The sequence below is a fragment of the Osmia lignaria genome, chromosome 15 (assembly GCF_051020975.1).
Source record: "Osmia lignaria lignaria isolate PbOS001 chromosome 15, iyOsmLign1, whole genome shotgun sequence".
In the NCBI taxonomy this organism is placed as follows: domain Eukaryota; kingdom Metazoa; phylum Arthropoda; class Insecta; order Hymenoptera; family Megachilidae; genus Osmia; species Osmia lignaria.
The window spans coordinates 5,338,211-5,353,955 of record NC_135046.1 but is presented as its reverse complement, the minus strand read 5'-3'; the positions used below and the strand labels follow the sequence as shown (position 1 = coordinate 5,353,955).

The 15,745-nt window shown below is 34.8% G+C and overlaps 5 protein-coding genes and 1 long non-coding RNA gene across 8 annotated transcripts in view; 3 read left to right on the top strand and 3 right to left on the bottom strand.

Moving 5' to 3' along the window:
* Positions 1–10,591, bottom strand: part of LOC117600219 (uncharacterized) — a 60,740-nt gene extending 50,149 nt beyond the window's left edge. The window contains exon 1 of the mRNA XM_034315311.2: positions 10,321–10,591. The gene's annotated coding sequence lies outside the window, so the exon portion shown is untranslated. The remainder of the gene's footprint in view (positions 1–10,320) is intronic.
* fabp (fatty acid binding protein) lies at positions 109–3,323 on the top strand. Of its 2 annotated transcripts, none has more exons than XM_034315315.2 (3): positions 109–329; positions 2,048–2,319; positions 2,824–3,323. In XM_034315315.2, exons 1-3 carry the CDS (start codon positions 251–253, stop codon positions 2,875–2,877), a joined length of 405 nt encoding a protein of 134 aa, XP_034171206.1. In that variant the 5' UTR covers positions 109–250; the 3' UTR covers positions 2,878–3,323. The 2 variants fall into 2 exon arrangements, with proteins under 2 accessions (XP_034171206.1, XP_034171207.1); XM_034315316.2 differs by lacking the exon at positions 109–329 and adding an exon at positions 1,717–1,876.
* Positions 2,225–4,581, bottom strand: LOC143306105 (cell cycle checkpoint protein RAD1). 2 transcript variants are annotated; one of them, XM_076692534.1, is made up of 5 exons: positions 4,449–4,581; positions 4,146–4,370; positions 3,878–4,072; positions 3,537–3,812; positions 2,225–3,450 (listed from the first exon to the last, which is right to left on the bottom strand). In XM_076692534.1, the coding sequence occupies exons 1-5, from the start codon at positions 4,539–4,541 to the stop codon at positions 3,421–3,423; spliced, it is 819 nt and encodes a 272-aa protein (XP_076548649.1). In that variant the 5' UTR covers positions 4,542–4,581; the 3' UTR covers positions 2,225–3,420. The 2 variants fall into 2 exon arrangements, with proteins under 2 accessions (XP_076548649.1, XP_076548648.1); XM_076692533.1 differs by having other exon boundaries at positions 2,225–3,812.
* Positions 4,531–5,308, bottom strand: LOC117600223 (zinc finger SWIM domain-containing protein 7-like). The gene is made up of 3 exons (XM_034315317.2): positions 5,058–5,308; positions 4,761–4,992; positions 4,531–4,693 (listed from the first exon to the last, which is right to left on the bottom strand). The coding sequence occupies exons 1-3, from the start codon at positions 5,179–5,181 to the stop codon at positions 4,531–4,533; spliced, it is 519 nt and encodes a 172-aa protein (XP_034171208.2). The 5' UTR covers positions 5,182–5,308.
* On the top strand, positions 5,344–8,652 carry LOC117600216 (uncharacterized). The gene is made up of 5 exons (XM_034315308.2): positions 5,344–5,537; positions 5,603–7,986; positions 8,075–8,170; positions 8,239–8,329; positions 8,406–8,652. Exons 1-5 carry the CDS (start codon positions 5,483–5,485, stop codon positions 8,546–8,548), a joined length of 2,769 nt encoding a protein of 922 aa, XP_034171199.2. The 5' UTR covers positions 5,344–5,482; the 3' UTR covers positions 8,549–8,652.
* On the top strand, positions 9,011–10,115 carry LOC143306106 (uncharacterized). Its single transcript, XR_013063521.1, has 3 exons — positions 9,011–9,170; positions 9,447–9,494; positions 9,860–10,115. It is a non-coding gene; the product is annotated as an uncharacterized LOC143306106 (long non-coding RNA).
* Positions 10,592–15,745: the final 5,154 nt, after the last annotated feature.

Sequence of the window (15,745 nt, the reverse complement as noted above, 5' to 3'; positions counted from 1 at the left end):
AATGAAGGTGGGAGGGAGAGAGAGTGAGAGAGAAAGAACTGTAGGAGAGAGGTGTGTACTCAGTTGAGAACGTACAGCCAGTATACCTTTAACACTGTTCATCCTCCCGGATCCTAGTCAGTCTAGACCCGGCGACAATACAGTGAACATCGGTCCATTGCTCCAATTTCTCCGTTAGACATCGAGGGACGTCTTTCCGAAATATATTCTCAGTCACGTGCTCCAATTCAAGGAATTTCGATCGATCGTCATGCCGGCCGAACAGTACCTTGGAAAACGGTACAAGCTGTTCAGCAGCGAGAATTTCGACGAATTCATGAAGGCACTCGGTACGTATGATTTAATAGTATACGTTCTTTGCAGCGTGTTCCGATGAGAGCACATCCGTCGCGTTCTAACGAGCATTCTTCGTATAATGCCGAATTAATCTCACGCGACGATGGGTAACATAAGAGAAATTACTGCAACGAGAGTTATCGCCAACGCCCGGCAAATTCACCGCAGCCAAACTGATACGAAGATCATCGAGCGATAACATATCCTTCTTAGATACAGAAGATATATTCATGTAAATTGGTTATTAAACAGTGATTGATCCTGGAGATGATGAATAAAACACGAAATTTTAATTAGTAATGTAACAGTTACTGAAATAATCGATAGACATATTTTGCAATCTCTAATAAGTCGAACGTTAAATTTATCTGCTATGGAAATAGTACGTGTTGACTATGAGATTAGGGGAAGATAAGAGATGATACAAATATTTTGATTCAACGAAGCGAATCTGGGGGACATGGAGCGCGTTTAACGATTACAATTTCACCGTTACTGGGAAATTAAATCGAAACCACGGTCGAACGGTCTCGTTTCTGATATTAGGGGTTGGAAATCTATTGTAATGATAAATAAGATAATCAATTTTAATATGTTGAACTGTGGCCCCGGTGGTCGTGCAACGACCTGACCTCACGCTTAATTCCCGCCATGTGCTACAGACAGAGTACGATTGTACTCCAATTTAGCACTTGAATTAATTTACCGGCAAGATTAATAAATCGCAATTGTCAGTCGAATCGTACTAATGTATGGTACTTATAGAGTTGACTTAATAAAAATACATTGACCGGTTTGCCTAATAAAACCGCGGTACAGTCTTGAACAGAAAGAGGTGTACGAGTTGTTTTTCATCGGCGTTCATTATCACACTGTAACATGTTATTTTCGATTCTTAACCCGAAAATGAATAAAAATGCTAATTTATTGTAATCAAAGTTTCAACGCGAGATACGTTATTCATTAGTGCGAAAACAACATTAATTACGTTTCTCTTCAATCAAGATAGATTACACTGTGCACCGATGCTCAGAAATACGCGTGTCGCGAAGTTGCGATGATATTTCATATCTTACACTTACAATAACTTCTGAGAAGAAAACCTGAGGATACATGGTAATTCTGACGTAATTTACATACATAATGGTGAGAAAAAAAATGTAAACGGGAACAAAAACAGCAAAAAATGTACATCTTAACTAACGCGTAATGATCATTTTTACTTAAATAGGCTGTAAATAAAAATATTAGCAAAAAATCGAGAATAGCACTGTAACAGATCAAAGTTCAAAGTTTTCATTTCTTTTTGTATTATAATTAACGGAAACTCGAGTTTTTGTATAATTGATAAGCAGCTCACGGTAATGTCACTATTCGCAATATAAGATGCGATAACAAACGCATCGCTGTTCAGTCCTTGTTTTACTTCCATCGGTTAAGCGTGACGCTCGAATCATTTCAAACATGTTGTCGAATCTATTGGGAAAACGTTATAAACTTCAATCCAGTGAGAATTTCGACGAATACATGAAAAGTTTGGGTAAAAAAAATAATTATTCATTGTTTAACGACAAATACGAAATGGATATTTAAATGTTTCGAGTCGAGTCGAATTTGTGGTTTTCGTTCGAAGAAACTATTCAACGTGGAACAAATTTAATCTATTCTGTTAATTCTATAGATTTCTAAACGGCGCTTCCTTCACTTTCAGGCGTAGGCTTAATGACGCGTAAAATGGGCAGCAGCGTAAGTCCTGTGGTTGAATTGACGGAGAACAATGGACTTTACACGTTAAAAACGACCAGTCCATTCAAGAACTCCGAAATAAAATTCAAGCTGGGCGAAGAATTCGACGAAGAAACGCCGGACGGCAGGAAGGTGAAGAGCGTCTGTACTCTGGATGGAAATAAACTCATTCAAATACAAAAAGGGGACAAACAAACCACGATCGAAAGAGAATTCACACCGGCTGAAATGAAAGCGGTATGTATGATCTTGAAATAAAAAAGCAAAGCAGAAAAGTAAAGAAAAAAAAATGAAAAGAAGATATAGTCGCTGAATTTAGCTGTACGAAGTTTATCATCAATCTTTGTACCTTGGTACAAGCATAATAATGGCTTGCAAAATAATTTTGTTCATTAAAGAATTAGAAGTTTAGCAGTTCAATTGAATTACGTTCCAAGTAATGAAACTTCTGTAGGGTTGAACGACACAACGAAAGATAACGGGGCAAATGTCTAATGATAATAACAATGACTTTGTCATTGGTCAAAAGGTCCGCCAATTACTGCATGCTACCCGTATTCGTGACTTGAACAATTTAATAAGAAGTTCAATAATGGAATTAGTGATAATCATTTCAAAACCTTGAATGGAGATTGAAATAAAAAAAGACATGGCGCGTATATAAGACATGGCCCCTCCTACGATAGAATTATAAGCTACTGTATATAAATAACTAACTGAAGTAGCTTTCTTGTGTTGCAGATCATGAAAGTTGACGATATTGTATGCACGAGAGTATACAAAGTTCAGGAATAAAAGTATCATCTGAAGAAACACTGTTCTTCAGCGTCAACGAATTACAAATTGGCTGAAGTGCTGAAAAAATGTTCTGAAGAATCGAAACGCGATACATTTGATAAATGTAAAGAAAAAATGAAAAGATGTAAACACACAATGATACGCACAATCGTGTAAACGTTACTAATATTATTTTCAAGAGAAAACATGTGCACGCAATACTTGAAAACACGTATCGTCGTGTATTCGTACGTCAAGAATTATTATATAATGTTTCCGGAAATTTATATATTTTTTACGCATCGTTAGATATAGTTTATATATTTGCTTTCATTAATATTATATCCACGATTGGATATGTTGAACGCGTTCATAAGAGATACGAATAATTTGGAATGGCAAAGAGTTTGTATGAAAGTATTTTTCTTATATAAACGCAATAAAAGTTACAAAAATGAATACAACGAATTGGAATCATTACTTACAACAGAAAAAAATAGTATTGTAAAAAATTGTGTTGTTACTTATAATCCTATCAATATTCCATTATTTACTATGAAATTATTCATTTTCATCTATCACCGGTGAAATCTGAAAAGATATTTTTATATTTTTATGTATTATCTTCATGCATACCTAGTTATTTATATTAAACATAAACATAAATGGTTTCTTACATAGTACTCTATGTAACAAGTATGCCCCTCATCAGTTTTTACCATGTACTGAAAACATAGTAGTCCACATGTATCTGTTCTCAAAGAAACTTTATTAGCGTATTGTAGTGCCTTCATAGCTGGCTTAATATGCGACAGTCTGTAACTTGACATAGCTGTTGAAGTACATTGAAAGTTATCTATTAACTCTCCATCATGTGGTAATTCAATATGACAAATTCCAGCTATACCAGCTGTACTAATACGAAAAAAAGGTGGAGATGGTGACAGAAATAACTGTAATATTACAGAAATGTAGAAATATAAAATTTCGAAAATGTATATGCAAAATTATGTTCTACCTCCATCAAGTCACTAGTTGGATCAAGTTCAGATAATATATCTTTTAATAATTCAGTTTGTAGAACTACTTTATTTAGAACATTTTCTGGTTCAAGATGAAAATCTAACAGCTCATCTGGATCTTGAGTTTTTAAAGAACAATCTGTTATAACACCATTTTCTTCTATAAGTATACTCACTGGATGTCCAATACCCTATCATTAAATATTCTTATTGTTACTAATTCTGTTTGTATGATCCATGCAGTGTAATCTACTTTATATATACTTTATAAAAAAGCTGTAAGGCCACAGAACTTCCGTGAATATTTATGTTGCTCCAAAACATGCAAAGGCACTCTACCAATACATTTAAATTTATTCTAAAAATTATATCTTCCTTTAAGTTAAATACTTCAAATGCATTGACTGGAATATAAGCACTAGCTTGCATACATTTTGCATCTTCTACTGTTAATTTTAAACCATTTTCAGTTCCAAAACATGTAGCACTCTGAACAGAATGGAACATTTATACGTCAATTAGTTTTCAATCTTATATAAAGTAGAATAAAAATTTTTATTATTATACCTCCTTAAAATTAATTGCCTTTAGCAATTGAACTACAGTTCTAAGGTTTCCTAGTTTTGCTACTAAACTATAATTTTCTAGATCAGGGTACATATTGCTTGTATGAAACCTGATATAGCAACAAACTCTGAAATTGTTTCTCTGTTATATATTGATAAGATAATTTCTCTTTTGTAATTGCTGCTAACCAAGCTGCTAAAACATGTTTACAAGTAAACAAAGACCTATCATTTAACACTTGACATCTGTAAGATTAATGTTTAATAATAACTTGATTATAATAATCCCTAAAAGGAATTTGAACCCTTATACCTAAATGAAGCACAAGTACAGTAATTTATATCAGGAAAAAAAATATATGGTACTCCTGATAATCCTTTAACTTGTACTAAATATCTAGCATTATTTCTGCTACTATGTGGTGCTACTCCAGCTGTTTCAGATGGGAAAATATGAGTTACACGTTCTTGTTCATACAAATCTAATGCTCTTTCAAGTATATCACCAAAAATATTATATAGATTTAATAGTACACTGTCTAGAACTAAAATGATCAATTGTTACATACACAATTGTCATTAGTAATTGCAAAATATTCCAAATACATACATTTCCCTTCTTTCTCATAACTTTCAGATGTTTCTTTCAATACATTATTTACAAATTCTATATACTTTTCATCATATATATTAGGTGCTGAAGTATTTGTTTCTGTCTGCTGATTCAAATTCATAAAAGCTATTTTAAATATCACTTCACGTTATACTTGAAGTATAAAAACAACACAGTATCAAATTTAGGTTACAAGCATTTGAATTTCTTCTCGTACCAATATAACGAATAAATTAGTTACTATTACTTACTATATAAAATATTGTTTGGTATATTGGTTCCACTGAAAATTCAAAATGGATTGAGAATAGTGAATTCAACGTATCCAACGGACGCTACAGAAGTTTATATGCAATTTTGAAAACATTCAACGAATGATTAAGTATCGTTAAGCATAAATAAGATTTAAATACGCTATTAAAATGAACCAACGTCGAAGACGCGCTGAGAATTTTACAGATTCATTAAATAGTTTCCGTAAGTATATCGTAGTTTATGCAAGTATTAGTATATTAAGTTTGACTATTTTCCATTTTTCATAGAAAACATAACTGAATCAGAGAGCACTTCCAATACACTTTACTCAATATCTCAGGATAGTTTGGATGAACTTAAAAGTGTAAGTAACCATACATCCAATGATGCTATCCGTAGTGCTAAACATTCCATTATCTTATCTGGTAATTCTGCAAAGGATTTTTATCAGCAAGACTCGTCTATTTCATCTACAATATTATATCGATCAACTCAATCTGAGCCAGATTTAAATAAACGTATTAATTCATCTGAAACTAAACAATTATGCAACAAAGTGGATGATTATAAAGAGAATAATAATCCTCAGTATGCATTAAAAGACAAAAAATTAAAAAATGATGTCATGTCTAAACAGTTAACTAATACACCAATATCACATGATAGAACTGAAACTAATATAATGAATGAAAATTCAAAAAGAGATACTAATCATAATATTCATAATAAGTCTGAAATTACAACTATAGAGCACAATGTACTTAAATCATTATTAGATTCACAACTCAGTTTAAATTGTACAAATGAAAACACACTGATTTGTGACAAAAATTTGGAATGTGAACTTGAAAATGATGAAGTAAAGAAATTTGAAACTATACTCTGTTCCTTAGATAATCAACTCAATCAAATGAAAGAAACATCAAAAACACAGGTTTTAAAACGTTTGTCCAACAAGTTCATGAATTCACCACAAAATTTTACTGAAAAATTATTGACTATTATTGAAGAATCTATTATCAATAATGATAATGATAAATGTGATACATCTGCATTAAATTTAAGTAGATTAACAATGGAATTTAGAAAGATGTGCAAATTTCTTGAAGATGAATCTGCCCCTGAATGGGTTCCATCTCCACCTCCCCTATCCATATACTTAAAAGAGGCTCTGAAAAGCCCTTCAAATAATAAATCCGATCATATCAAAACTTCTAAAATGGAAACAACATTAAGTTCACCTTTAACTGTGTCTACACCTATTACACCTATATCTGGTATAGATATAATGAGAAAACGATTTTTCAATAAAATATCAAAAAATAATTTTAATGGAAGTGCTGACAGTGTAGTTAATATATCAGACAATGAATCTAGTACATCTTTTGAACGTTTGGAGGCTCAATGTGGAAGATTGTATCCAGAAGAAGTAGAATGTTCCAAACCTTTACATAGAAGTTTATCAGTACCTTCTCTATTAAATATGAATAAAATTAAACAAATATGTGAAAAGCAAATGGCTTCACTAAATGTTTCTGATTCTATTGATCAACATCACAAAGAAAATATAATTTTTAGTTCCCCCAATTTACTTGATAGATGTCAAAGTTCGCTTAAAAAACGAGAATTTTATTGCCCTGATTTACAACAAGAAATATACAATAGATTAAAAAGTTTTCAGCATGATAAGTTATCATACTCTAAAAAAAAATCTAAAAAAATTAGTGAGAAATCTGATATCAGTGAAGTGCAAGTTGATAAAACTACAAGTGGTTACGTAATAGTTGATCCAGATGAATTAGAAAAAACACTACTACAAGATATTGCAGAAAAAAGAAAAAGATGTCTTGATACAGCAAGGCTTATTACAGAAATTAATGCAGATCCTGAAGTAATAGAAGCACAAAAATCATTACGTATGTCTCCTATGTTTGTTGATGATAATGAATCGCATTCACTGATTAATGATGAAGCTAAATTTCTCAAAACTTTAATGTCTTGTAAAGACTATCAAACATATCTGGAAAAACAAAAACCTCTTTTTAAGTTGTTCCAAAATTCAAACCCTTGTACTCCTGATAGTACCCTAAAAGATAATAAAAGCCCTGATTTAAAATACAAAACTCCAGATTCAAGGGAGAATTTTAATACAAAGAAATCAAGTACAAAAGGATTTACTTTAAGTACAAATCTGAAATCTTATAGCCCATATAAGTCACCATTATCAAAGCAAAAGGGTGAAGAAAAGGAGGAAAAAAAGGAGAATATAAAACCAAGACTGTTTGTTACACCAGGGAATACCCCTCCAAGCACAAATTGTAAAAGAAAGAAAACATATTTCCCCTCAATGGCTAGCTCTCAAAGAAATACAACAAGGAACCATATCTTGAAGAGTCCTCATGCAGAAGGATTGTATAGATTGAATTATAACACTATAATTTCACCAGTGGGTATGTATATCAGAGGTACAGATATGCAGCTTATAAAAAATGTAAGAGCTAAAACGGATGATTTATTGCTTACACCTTTAAAAAAAAATGTCAAAACAACTTCAAACAAAAATGTAAAGCAAAGTACTCCCTTAAAAGACAGAAATGAAATATGTGACAAACCAACACTCAAAATTAATGTATCTCCGAAATTAGGAACGAACTATGTATACAAACCAGAGGTAAATGTAAATATTTATTTAATTTAAGCAATATTTCATCAAATTAATTAAACCTTTAATATTACAATTTTATTTACAACCTTTTAAGGCAATTGGAACAAGTGCACCAGAAAATGATAGTACTCCCAAAAATCATTTTGTACTCCCTAAGGTTTCATACAAACTTCCTTTGCAAGTTAAAACAGTAAGTGTTCTTACATACATATTTTCCTGATTTTAGAAGAAATTATTCATTTTCACATTCTTTTTTAGATAAAAGAAAACAAAAAATCTCCTAAAGCAGGCACTCGGGTCAAAAAATTGCTGGAATCTGCACAAAGCAAAGTTGTGATCCGTCACAAAGGTATTCAATTAATTATATAAATATCTAAGCACATCCATTGTTACAATATAAATATACAAACAGAAAATATTTTCAGCACGGGTTAATTCAGTTCAAAAACAACAAACTACTACACAGGATGGAGTATATGAAATCCATTATGAACCAGAGGATGAATCTGTACACATTGAACAGGCAGCTAATAAAACAAATTTCATTCGCAGACGAAAAAATGTTTAATTGATATTTAAGTATTTGCAATAAGTTAAATGTTTTATATTTTTATTAAAAGTAATGAGGATTGTTTACTAAAAGAGCAATATTGATAAATAAAACTTTTATGATTTTGGTTACTTTTGTGTTCAGAGAAAAACTCATAACAAAATCTACATCTTTTACTTCCCCTTACATACATCGTACATAAACAAAAATACTTTATTAACCGTACTTTCTAATAAACTCCAAAAAAAGTTTGTAAAAAAATGTAGTTATTCAATCAGTCATAACATGAATCACCGGGCCATTTGTTTGCCGTAAACTTCTAGAATCGGCTGGACGCTATTGTGTTGGAATATCTACATTCTACATTCTTATCTCTCACTGTTGTGTAACGTGCAACCATTGGATACGTGCTGCTTTTCTTGCTTTGCGCATGGCACGTAGAATAAACGTTGCACACGCCGTTTAGTGGCTTGTGCATAACTGGTACTGGTGGTAGGGGATAATCAATAAATTCGAAGGAGCGCAACAGAGCTAAGTAATCATCGAGCTTTCGCTGTACTGAGAAGTCTACCTACGAAGTTCAATCAACTACTAACGAAAATGCCGGGACCAAAGTGTGGTAGTGATAAATGCTGCGGTGGTAAGAATTAACACTGATTCTTAGAAAATTGCATGACTGTGAGGAATATGAATTTCCAACTGAATTATTCTTATAATTTATTAATAAGAAATTCCTAACTGGCAGAGAAATTTTCTTGAAATTCCTATGTTATGCGGTCGTCGTTATTAATCTATGCAGGACTTAATGAAATAATTTAGTCACTAAGAAGAGATCCGTTTACCTATATTTACCATTAAATAATAAAAATTTTGAGTTTTATCTAATCAGACGTTTTTAAATATTTTGTTATTTCAGACAAATGCCAAGACTGCAAGTGTGGAGACAAGTGCAAGTGTAGCGAAGGTAACAATTTTTTAATGAAAATTAATTATGAAAATATTGTTTTTCTTGTACGGGTCAAGATTAATTTTATATTTTAATCCGACAATACCGACAATACGTTCAAAGAACGTAGCCATACTGCTTTACTCTAACTGTATTTGGCTTTTTTTTTTGAAACTGGAGCAATGACCGTTCAGCTATGGCCGTCAGTGATAAGTTTATTGTATAATTTTCTAAAAAAATGAAAGTGAAGATGATTTCTATCGTTTTATAGATCGCTAATGTTCTTATAAGTATAAATAACCTCTATTTTATAACGAATATAATGTTTGTTGTATATGATATAAAAATTATTGAATATTAATTGATTCAATTTCCTTTTACAGACAAATGTTGCTGCAAATCTGGCGGACAATGCTCTTGCAAATCCTGTAGCTGCTAAACTCGACTCAGGCTACCAATAAAATGATGAGCATTGCTAAAAACGGATATTGCAACGAACATTAGCCGCCATTATCCACTTAGGCGCCCTTTACTATCATTATTAAACCATGGCGAACTATATTCAAGCATTTTAAACTATTACAAGTTATAGTATTATATGAAGAGTATTTAATAAAGATGATAGAATTCTAACGAAAATCATGCGTAAAAGTTTTTACGACCATGTATGATTTTTTATAACTAAAGTGTTCGTTCATTATATTACCTTCCTTCTAAAAGTTTACGTTTTTAATTAGGAAGCTACTTAATCTCTATAGCAAAGAAGTGATTATTATATTGCTATGAAATAATTGAATTTGAAAATAATTATAGATGTTATAATTTTAAATTGATATGTACTCACTTTGAAAATAATACCGCCAACACCATTTTGTAACGAACAACACAACTAACGGAAGAGGAATAGGATTGGTGCTATTAGTACCGGAAGTCCACCGCTAGATGGTTAAGCATTTCTTGACCTGTCGAATTCAACTTTTTATAATGGATGTTATTATTCAAGTAGCACTATGATCATGAAACACTCTACTTGCATTAATAAAACATTAAAGTCGCTTATTTTTTAAATAAACATAATTTTTTATTTCATTAACGTCGATATGCGCCACGGGATGGCGCAAGCGATACCATTTTCAAAGCGCACGTTTGTAGAAAATTAAAGAAATAAAAAACGATGCTTATACAGTATTCCCAATTACTTAAATTACCTTTTTTATAGCAGCATAGTGTTCTCTCTTAGACTAACGTTCTGTTCACTTTAAACTGATGAATAATTGTTGTTTTAACCGTTGATTTTATCACCTACGTTCAGACCACTATGACTTACCGTATTACACTGACGATGAGTTCGTTAGTTTTGACGATGGTTCACAGAGGGAGCCAAAGCGTTAGCTGTTCAGTTTCAACCGTGTATTTAAAGATCGCGCGTCACGTTAATAATTACGGCTGTGAAATTGAATTAATCACGTAATTTAGTTCGATTTTTCATTATATATTTCATTTTGTGATTCTGTAGTGCTAGTATATTCTAGTTTCTGAAGAGTATTTAAAGTGGCTGTTATTTATTTCAATCTACTCATCGCATTTTTACACAAGAAGGTTCGTTTACCAAAATGGCTACAACAAGTGAGTTTAAATGCTTTTAAATTAAATTGCTCATAGTACCATGTCACATACAACGTCAATCATTCTCTTTCATACGTTTCATCGAAATATCGCGTCTTCTTCGAGCACTAAGTTAATTATTCAGTATTTGAAAATACATCGCGAAAGAACTGCGTAGTCCAGTAACCTTCAAGTTAATCGAAAATTCATCAGAAGGATTTGTCATTCGCATTAAATATCGAGCAAAGTGCATTTGGTTCCCTGTGTTTACACAGACAATGTTGGTACTTGCCGTTTCGTAGAACAGAGAGAATGATTGAGTTCGTTGGTTACAAACAGAGTTTACATGCCTCTGTGCTGTTCCACCAATGAGAATTCAACTGATCGATCTCTTGCCAATCCTCGGAAGTACGTTTATCCAGAATGCTATTCGATTCAAAGATGTTCAATTACGCGAGTCATTTACTGGTTTAAGGAATCAAATTATCTTTCGCGTTAAAACATCGTAATACTTAATCTCAATATTTAACGCCCATTTGGATCTTCAAATTTAGATGTTTTCTCGAATGATTCATATCTCTTGTTCGGTTGCGGTTGATTCTAAACTCGAATGATCATTATCTGGTCGATAATGATTTTCGATGCCAGGATCGAGGTGAAACAACGATGCTGCCGTACGAGGCGGTCACGAATCAACGGCGTTCCTTTAATTGATAACCCGATTAATTATGCATTCGGACTTTGAGCGCAACACCAGTTCGCCAGTTCAAACAAGGGTGGCAAGTCGTTCGGAATGCGGCATGCAAAGTGCCGGCATTGCGTGTAGGATGGCTGTGAGCTAACGCTTTTGTTAAAAGCGCTTAAATTTATAATGACCAGCATTATCAAACGTCGCGATCAAAAAGTATCAGGGCCAAATTTAAGGATACGCGGAGTGTAATGCTCGATTGTAAGTTGGTTCGTTGAAAACAAATGAAACAAATTATTAATCTGGTCTATCGTTCAAACAGTTAATTGAATTACAAAAGAAATTTTTTTTATCAGTAACTTTGACGTGCATTCTTAATAAAGTCGTATAACTTACTAGGAAGTAGAGGAACAGGAACACGCTTTCTTTCTCTCGTTTCAAGCGTTATACGAAAGAAAAAAAGGAATTATAGCTCACGAAGGCCTATAAACGCGAGGCGTAAGAAAAGCGACGAGCAACGAGGGGCTAGCAACTTTCAGCTCGTGAACGGGAAAGGTTCAGACCGTTAACGACACCCTGCGCGGCTTTAAAAACTAATATTTCCATCATTGTTAGTTTTTACGACGTGGCGAGTAACGTAGTCTCTTGTCGTTCGTTTAAACGAAGAATTACGCTGCACCGTTGAACTCGTTCGTACTTATTAATTCACAATTAAAGAAAAATAAAAGGATATAAAACCTTAGTTTCAGTTTTATAGGTCTTGCAGTCATTTACAAGTTAGATGAAGGTATAGTTTTCTGTATACAGCGATCTTACATAGAATGTCTAACATTTTCTTATACTTACTTATTTTGATGCGTTTAAATATTTGTCAGTGTTCGCTGCTCTTTCGTGTTTCTTGTAACCTAAGCTCGAAGCAGTCCTCGGGAGAGACGGTGGTGTAAGACTTGAAGCTTGAAGGTGAGATCGTTAGCGCGAGGAGTGTGACTTGGCATTGTGTCTTGGAGTACGTCTTAAGTGTTAGTTTATTGTTACCCGCTAGCCGGTGGGCAGGTTGCTCTTTCATATTTAAGTTGGTCCATTAGTCCTCACTCGCGTTTATGTTTCGGAATGCTGTGAAACCTTCTGTCGAGTCGCCTGAAAATTCGCCAACTACTGTACACCCGATAGACTTAATATTTTTAGTAAAATTAGAGAACGCGATGAAATTTATCCTGACTATTATTCGATCCAGGAAAGGTTGTTTTCTTCCAAATCAAGGTCCTTAACAGAAGGAAAAGGTAATTTTACCGACCGAGGACACGCGGTAGGCGGGCTCATTAAACTTTTCGCCGTTTCATCCTTCGAAGGAATCGTGTCGAGAGCAACGGCTCCCGCGGGAACACCGGTGTGGCTCGATTATACCGACCGCCAAGAGGGAATCTAGAGGGAAGGATTATACGGTAGAGTAGAAGAAGGGTTAAAATAGTCCTCTTCCCGTCGCGGTACGAGAATTGGAATGCTTTCGAAAGGGGTCTCGTGACGAGTTCAAGAAAGAAGAGAAACTCTTTTGTCCTCTTCGAGATGCCTTCTTTCTTTCAGTGTTTTCGCGTTCGTCATGGAAGTCCAGCGGGTCTAATCGGACGAAATTAATGTCTCGATGTTGTTGGCAGAAGTTAGCCGAGAAACTCGTGACGCGGCTGGTATACTGTTACGGGAAAGAGGAAAAATAGCAAACTATCAGGGTGTAGAGTTATAAGTTTCCATCTTAGTATAGCTTTTCTTGCTCGCTTGTCGCCCCGTGTTTCTTCGTTAATGTAATTGACCGGCGGTGAAAGCGTCGATCTGGCAAGTAGTAGATGATACATGAGACCCAGCATGCTCGGTTTCCCCTGGCCGATGTCGCGTCCAAGTTACTCGTCCGATTTATCGAATCGACGGTAAGGTGATACGATAGACGTATCGAATTATACACGAACAGAACGGCGAGGATGCATTGAATTCCAACCGCAGTCTTGAATCGCTTATTCTCTGATTACTCGTCCCTCGCTGCGGTAGATCGTGCTTCGTCGCGTATGAAAAATTATTTTTGTCGACACTGTGTCGTTTTTGTAAATTTAACTGTTGAGATAAATATCGAAAGTGTATCGTTGCCGTGATTAAAGTGTCTGTCGCGAACGTTTTCTCGTGTTCTTCCATTGGCGGAGAATAAACCGAAGAGTCGCGGTCGTTACCATAAATTCTTAATCCGAATCGGCGGTAAAACTGAAAGTTAACTAAGTTCGGTAACATTAGCCGTAACAATGCTCGCCAGTAAGTTCTTACGGTAACGATGCTGTAACGACGGTTTCCGGACCGTGGCAATTTCTCGCGATAAAGTCACCGATGGGACCCACAAGAATTAAACTTGCTCAAGGGCTGCTGGGTTTGCCGATGCTGCAACCATCCTGGGCATTGGGATTAAAATTTTACGGTTATCGTTCTCTACGTCGGGTTATCGTATCTACAAAAATCTAGTAGAAAATTTATTTATCTAGCGTTGATTTCTTCTTTGAAATTTTGTACGTTGTACGGGTTATCGATGAAAACGATAAAAAATGATTATCGGTCGTAGTCGATCGTAAAGTAATCAGGATCCGATGATTGCATAGACGATTTTCCCGAATTCCTGTGTAACGCGCTATTACGCTCGGGGAAATTCGAATTGAAGCAGATTACCTGGCGGAAATTAGTCAAAACTAACAAAAGCCTCGCCGACCCCGTGGCATTCAGCGGTCGCAATCGCGGCTGGATCGCGATCCGCAATTCCGCAAATGGGGCGGTTCGAGCCTTCGAACAAAAGATGTAATAATTCTGCCCCTGTTTTCCAGCACACCCCCTTTTCACTTTCCCTCCCATCCTCTTTCTTTCGTCCCTTCTCTCCGTCGCGCTTCACTTTCTCCCTCCTTTTCCCTCACTCGACCCGAAGTCTCTCCAACCCTTGCGAGAAACCCTTTGTTTGCAAAACAAACAAGAATCGTTTGCTCACAAGAGTCAGGGACCGTGGTAGCGGAGGCACGAGCTTCGGGGCGAAGCTTGTAGGGCGCGGAATTTTAATTACACGAATATTATCGAAATGCGTCATAATTGCGTTATTGGATTTGGAAATTGCCGATCAAACGATCGCGTGATTCGTTAATACCAATTTGTTAATAACTTTATACGCGTGGATTGAACATTTTCTAGGTTTTGCAGCGATAAATGCCAGCCAGTTAATTCAAAGTGAAAATATTTAATTAATCGCTTGAAATATTGATCGGAACCTTTGAGAATTTATTAAACAAGTACTACTGTCTCTTCGATAGATTCTGTCGTTTCGTTTTAATTTGTTTTCGTATTTCATCCTAGTCACTCTCCATGGATTCATTTGATATAATCGAGGGTGTAGTTCCGTCAAAAGGCTATCCGATAAAACGCCGAACCGGTTGTGATGAATGAATCCGCACCTTTTTAATATATCGGCGTCATAAAATGTCGCACCGGTAATCTGGAAGGGTAGGGAGGACCGTGCATTGTAAACATTTTAATTAAAACCTGCGAAGGATATTTAATTTCAAATAATTAATGGTCGCTCGTCGAAAATTCATGCATCCCGAACAAAAGCCATCGCCCTCTAGATTACTCTTGATTTCATTACACGAATCAACAATCGCGTCTCTGACGGCTATTAAAGCACCCCTCTTTTTTTTTTTTTTATCACTCACCCATCCACTGTCTTTCGTTGTTTGCCAGCAACAATTTTATTTGTCGAGACCTCTCGATGTACGGCCACTCGAAACTTGTTGGAAAAATATTTATACATATTTTTTGTATTATTTAAATAACTGATTCATATTAAACGTACAGCCGGAAACGATGGTAGAATAAACAAGAACGATCCGTCTTTGCATGTTGACACTTCGTCCCGGGATTTCCGTTCGATTCTTGATATGTAAACGCTATTCGCATCCCCTTGGAA